At 35.7% G+C, this 6,359-nt stretch overlaps 2 protein-coding genes across 2 annotated transcripts; one reads left to right on the forward strand and one right to left on the reverse strand.

Moving 5' to 3' along the window:
* The first annotated feature begins 174 nt into the window (after positions 1–174).
* LOC124312262 (sorting nexin-12-like) lies at positions 175–1,285 on the forward strand. Its single transcript, XM_046776718.1, has 5 exons — positions 175–293; positions 370–531; positions 643–738; positions 803–927; positions 987–1,285. Exons 2-5 carry the CDS (start codon positions 373–375, stop codon positions 1,090–1,092), a joined length of 486 nt encoding a protein of 161 aa, XP_046632674.1. The 5' UTR covers positions 175–293; positions 370–372; the 3' UTR covers positions 1,093–1,285.
* LOC124312260 (cullin-5-like) lies at positions 1,279–5,142 on the reverse strand. Its single transcript, XM_046776716.1, has 16 exons — positions 5,018–5,142; positions 4,636–4,845; positions 4,364–4,552; positions 4,155–4,296; positions 3,879–4,093; positions 3,719–3,812; positions 3,509–3,639; positions 3,276–3,443; positions 3,032–3,181; positions 2,812–2,936; positions 2,622–2,752; positions 2,386–2,558; positions 2,084–2,245; positions 1,898–2,016; positions 1,707–1,830; positions 1,279–1,640 (listed from the first exon to the last, which is right to left on the reverse strand). The coding sequence occupies exons 1-16, from the start codon at positions 5,036–5,038 to the stop codon at positions 1,446–1,448; spliced, it is 2,349 nt and encodes a 782-aa protein (XP_046632672.1). The 5' UTR covers positions 5,039–5,142; the 3' UTR covers positions 1,279–1,445.
* Between the last annotated feature and the right edge of the window lie 1,217 nt (positions 5,143–6,359).

Raw genomic sequence — 6,359 nt, forward strand, 5'->3', positions numbered from 1 at the left:
TATGGGAATTAACGCCCTAACAAACTTACAAAAAAAAAGAAAATAGTCCTTGAAGTCCTTAAGCATTGGTTATCTAAAAATTTAAAACCGTAAATATATTAGTAAATATTAAAAACTATTTGTTTTGTTCTTTCAAAATATTTGAATTGCACAATTTTTTTTTCACGACTTGAGTGGGGCTTCACTCGTCTGTCGTAAGAGTTGTTTGACGTTTAATGGTTAACATAAGTTCCTGAGTGTGGGAGGTGTTTTTTTTCTCTGCAGAACGGAACTCGTCTTACCGTTTGAAATCTGTAGGTTATACTATTGATACGTCTATTTTTCAGCATTGTAAAAGAACGAAATAACATGAAGAGATTTTCTTTGTAGATTATGGATAACACAGAAGCAACTAGACGATTGCATACCAAAAAGCAAACTTTGGACGACGCATATGCCGCCCCTGCCAATTTTCTGGAAATCGACGTAATAAATCCTATTACTCACGGTGTTGCAAAAAAACGATACACGGATTATGAAGTCCGAATGAGGGTAAGTGCAATTTGCATTTTGCTTAATGTCATGAATTGAATGACGTGCCTTTTTTCTTTTGCAATGTTGTTAAAGTTGTGTGTAATCAATGTTGACCATTACTTTTCCCAGACAAATTTGCCTGTTTTTAAGATCAAAGAGTCCAGTGTGAGGCGAAGGTACTCAGACTTTGAGTGGTTAAGAAGTGAGCTTGAGAGAGACAGCAAAGTATGAATCTTGACATAAGTAAGAGATTATGGATTTTAATACTGGTTCAATTTTTTTTTTTCAGATTGTGGTTCCACCTCTACCTGGAAAAGCAATCAAACGCCAGCTCCCATTTAGAAATGATGATGGTATCTATGATGAAGAATTTATTGAAGACAGGCGTAAATCTCTTGAAGGATTTGTGAACAAGTGTGTTTCTATATTAACATTCAAGCATCACAACCTAAACTTACTCAAATAATTTACAGAATTGCAGGACATCCGCTAGCACAGAATGAACGCTGCCTCCATATGTTTCTCCAAGAGCCAGTGATTGATAAGAACTATGTACCAGGCAAGATCCGACCTAACTAACTTGTGGTTATACCAGATGAAAGTTGTCACTCATTCCTTCATTACCTGTTTCTCTTTAACATCCTCTTTCCCTTCTGTTGGTTATAATGAATTTATCGTGAATACATTCGTAGCGTCTTTAAAACTGTCAGTGCTATAAAATTGTGAAGATCTGAATTGTTCCGTCAACGCGATTACACTGCATCATGACATCGCCGATCGCAATTTTATTTTTATCGAAAATATTTACACGACAGGATTTTGGCTTGACCAAGGAATAAGTAAGGAGTTAAGAAAAATTGCAAAAGAGAAGAAAGATGTACATATGAAACTTAATTAGATTCAACTGTACAGTTTCCGTAATATTGTTATTATTAGGCTAGATAAATAAAGGTATTAATATCCTTTTCAGAACGTTTCATATAACGATGTTCTATCAGCCACTCCACTTGTTCTTTTATCATTTTCTTCGAGGGGATGAAAAGATTCTTCAAAATTTCAACAAGCTCAGTCTGCAACTGGGCATTGCTAATCTGTTTCCTCATTTTCAGAATTTTGACTATAGCCTCCTGAAAACGTAAACGACCAAATTTATAAGGTTAACGATACTAAATTTTGTTGAAATTCTTTTATACCTGAGTGCGCAAAATGCGCAACTGTACAATGCCTTCGTTTTCTTCTTCTTTACTTTTCTCGGTAGACAGCTGGAGACGACCAATTAAATTAATCTTACCCCGCTTTTGAACTTTTCCATTTTTTCTGCGATTGAAACATGTGGATTTAATTTTTTAAATAAATATAAACTACGATTTAAAAAAAGACGTACATTAGACTGAAGTCTTGATTGACAGAAAAAATAGAGTTTTCAGTGAAATCTCTTGCGGATTGGACTTCCGGTTGGCATATTAACAACTGTCGTTTCAGTTTTGGAAAAGCCACCAAAGACTGAAAAACCATGTCATTCAATAAAATCAAATATGAATAATTATTCCAATTCTAAACATTTTTATACCCCAAGAGTTCGTCGAAGTTCCGCATCAGGCAACTCAGTTGCTAAACGCAAGTTTTCAAGAGAAATTTTTTCTTTCGGTCGTTCGTTCCACGCAAATAGGACAGCCATTTGAAATGTTGTAACATCCAGATCAAATCTTCCAACTGAATTGGCAAACTGAATCTAAAATGAAATACAAGGTTTAGAATCGGCTGCGCTCGGTATTAAGTAACGATAATCACATATTCGGTGATTGATTATTTCTTCCAAAGATCTGGATGTGAAGAATTTTAAATAATTTATAAATTATAAGGAAGACTCACAGTTCCATTTGACATATGATGATGCCACTGGAGTTTTCGTCCACTATGCTTTTTCCTGTAGAAATCTTCCACTTCTGGTATGTAGTCTTCCAACTCCAACGGCAACGACACTGTCACTCGGTCAGATCCACGAGCCCAAGCTCCAGCATTCAGGATTTTTATGTTGATCGAGTCTGTAATCGTTTAAAAAAATTAATCTTTATGTTAACTTATGCGCCCTTTCTATGAGGTATTACCAGCAATGCTTCCTTTTGTCTTCCTATATTCCTCTTTGAATTGTTGATTCAAGTCTTCGCTGATCTTGATATCTTGGAACATACGGGCAAGCTTGTGAACATAGTCGGCTGGCATGCCAACTTCTCTCAACCTTTTTCATGAAATTTTTTTATAAAAATGCAAAATGAACGTAAAAATTTGTTAGTGTACCATTCAACCATGTTTTCTTCTTTTTCGCTGTCAGCTGAGGTGTCCAAGATCAATCTTCTAGTTAAATGCGCTTTGTGGAACCGCATGAACACATCTTTGTTTTGAACGTATTTCAGAACAAGTAGCTAAATGGCAACAAATGAAGCATATGAATAATTATTTAATCAAACGAAAACATTACTATGCTAGCGTGACAACACCAACTTTTTTTTTATCTTACCACATCCTTTAGTTTGCTTTCAATTTCATCGGAAGTGAGTTTTTTGCTTAAAGGTGTCTTACGCAGAAGCATGTCACAGAAATTAGCTAGCAGCTCTGGGCAACGAGATTCAGGTTGGGTTTTGACTCCTCCGCTGGAGCCAGGTCCTTGCTGAAAACACAATTTTAATTTTAAAGTGTTAGTTTAATGTCAACGGAAAAAAACGTTTGGCATAAAGCAAAGGTAAACAGAAACAGGAAATTACCAATCGAGTGGGTAAATCTAATCGAAAGACTGAAGTATCATTCACAACATGTTTATAAGCTTTATCACGAGCAGTAAGGAACCGCGGGTCATCGTCGAAAGCTTCCTTAACCAAGAGGCTAAACTGATTGAACAGTGTCAAAAGTCGTTCCACATATTTTTCAGAATCCTACCAATAGCATTAAAAAATTATGAATGAGTCATGAAGACATTAAAACTAGTCTATCAATGTACTTGGGTAATTAATTCAGCTGCCACCATCATATCCGCCAATCCTGCGTGAATAATGTGATCTTCTAAATATTTTAGCATAGGTGCAATTCCATCGGAGACTCGATCCATCAACCGGAACATCATACGCAATTCTGTGATTAAAAATTTAAATGTTACTCAAACTCCACCGCCAACACTGTAAATTTTCAATATTAAATGTGGTAAACATACTTTGAGTTTCGTCTTGCTTAATCATAGAAGAACATTCAGCTAGAATGGTTTCCTTGAAGGCTGTTACCAAGACATTTACGCAACATCCGTTAAGCTTGAAAGAAAGATTTAAAAAAATTATAACCAAATTTTAAAATAAGTAATAAAAAGCCATTAGTACAGTAGCAATAGAACACGATTCTAGATATTTATTGGCTCTCTGCTCCTCTTCGCGTAGTTTCGATTCTGCGTATCTCATGTAATTCTGAACACCATTGATTTCCAAATATTGAGGAGCTTTCAACTTGTAAAAAGCTTCGGTGGAATCTATATAAGCCCTCTCAAAGTTATCCATATAAATGGTCAACTTATCTTCAGAATTTGAACAAAGGTTAACTGCAGGAAGTAAGTAAATATTAAGCAGTTGAAACAATATCTTGCCATAGAAATGTTTTACCATAGGACTCTCTCACTCCAATGACCAACTGTGAGTCAAAGGCTTCTCCATTTCTTTCAGCATGGACTAATTTCATTGCTGAGTCTTGTAATCGGTTTTTAATGTTGGAGAAAATACTAAAGTTCCAGGAATCCAACATTAGCTAAAACACAGAAACAAAATATTTATCAAAAAACAAGTTATTTATTTAAAATGTATTTATTGTTTACCTTTCTGACTAGACTGTCATCAGTGTTTTGCTGGGGCTTTTTCTGTATTGAGTTGTGTGTTTTACCTTGAAGTGCAGTTTCAAGCTGGAAGAAAGGCATGGGCAAATATGAGCACTGGGTAAAAAATTTACGCCATTCACTGATGTAAGCCCTCAACAGTGACTGGTCTTCTTCATGAGTTAGTACTCTCTGATATAAACAAAGATGGTTAATAGATGCATCTCAAATATTTTTATCATTTACACATATTGCAACAGGAATATGTAACTTACTGTCTGTGCTTGCTTGATGAATTCCAGAATATCATCCTGCAATGCCTTGTACATTTTGGCATGTGATTTTTCATCCCACAAACACACCATGTGTACAGACCAAAACAGTTCATGCCATTCAGCTCGACTAACAGGCTCTTGACGTAACAGTTTCAAAATTGTTGGTCTCATAAGAGGCCATTGTTCTTCAAATACCAATTGTCCTTTATCCTGAAAAGTAAGAAAACATATTTTAATTGGTTAATGTTGATGCGATATATTTCGATCGACGAATTTGTTGATGAGGTTATGAATCATGACACTACTTTGGCAAGTGCATAATCTAAAGACTTGATATTTCTTTCTCATAACAAATAAAAACATTTACTAGTTCTTTATTTACCTTCCACATTGATGCTGCCATTTCTATTTCTTGATGGTCTAGCCGTTTTTCAGTGCTCTTGTTCTTAACATCGGCTCACACACACACTCTACCAGTAGGCTGTCGAAGTTAACCGGTTAATCGGAATACCGGACTGAAGCCCCGTCTTGCCACGACATCTGCCATGACCTTTTTGAATTTTGATTTTTTAACGAGCGCCAATGAGCGCATAGAAACGGGCTTGGATTTATTGCTTTGTTTGATTCTTCATCTATTTGTGTGGTAACGACCACTGACTAGTTAATCAAGAACATAAGCGACATAAGTATTTAAAACTAATTGGTAAAAATTTGTCGCTGACTTTTTATTATGTCTCGTAGTTAAAGATTTCGATTTTATATTAATTTCGTTGGGATCTGAGTCTGATCTATCATCTATCCGGATGGATCGAGGAATTTATCTGTGGCTAAAATGTGTCTCTCACATTTATCCAACATTTAGTAAGTACTCTTGCAACCAGTAGATGGTGGGCAGCTCATCATGGCTGTTGCGTCAATGCTACATTAATATGTTATGGCTACTATCCCAGTTCCCAGGCTATCCCCGTCTGTTCTTCCACTTCACGTTATTTCCTCGTTTACTCATTATAAAAGCGTACGTGAGACGCATTTGGCCAAGTATACTTGCAGGACCGGCTACAGCTTATAATTAAATGCAACTGGTAGTGAATGCGATAATTGCATTCAACATTATTATACGGTGCACGTATCAAGGTTACTTTGATCACAAGCTGCTTTGATAGTACGCAAACAAAACAGTCAATTTCCGCACTCCCTTTCAATTGCTTGCTGCAGGCTACTCAATCTCTATAAATAGTTGTTTTTCCTCTTTCCAAGGCTTAATCTCGATATGACCTTACAAAAATGATTTCCAAAACAAAAATGTTAACATTACATATCAAAAGAAAACGCCGATGAGTACTACATCAGAAGAGTTCATTTTTTTTCTGCTGATGTTCTTATCAAGATCCTATAAAACTACTCGGACTATTTTGTTTTCATTATTCGACAATCGCTAAATGCAAAAATGCAAATGAGCATTGATGATATTTTCGTCCGTATTCAAGCCTCGTTCTCCATTTTTTTTAAAAAACCTTATAAAGAAGAATTGCGTCAATCTTGTATAAAGTCTGGCTTTCCAAGAGCAGTCAGAATTGTTCAGTATGAATGTAACCGCAAATTTTGGTAATCAAGAACGTACCATGTCGAATCATCCACCCGTCTCGCATGTCATAAACAAAAATTTTTCTTTTCGCTTAAATAAATCGGAATCTACTATTTGAGAAATGCCTTTTTTAAAAATC

The sequence above is a fragment of the Daphnia pulicaria genome, chromosome 8 (genome assembly GCF_021234035.1).
Source record: "Daphnia pulicaria isolate SC F1-1A chromosome 8, SC_F0-13Bv2, whole genome shotgun sequence".
Lineage (NCBI taxonomy): Eukaryota > Metazoa > Arthropoda > Branchiopoda > Diplostraca > Daphniidae > Daphnia > Daphnia pulicaria.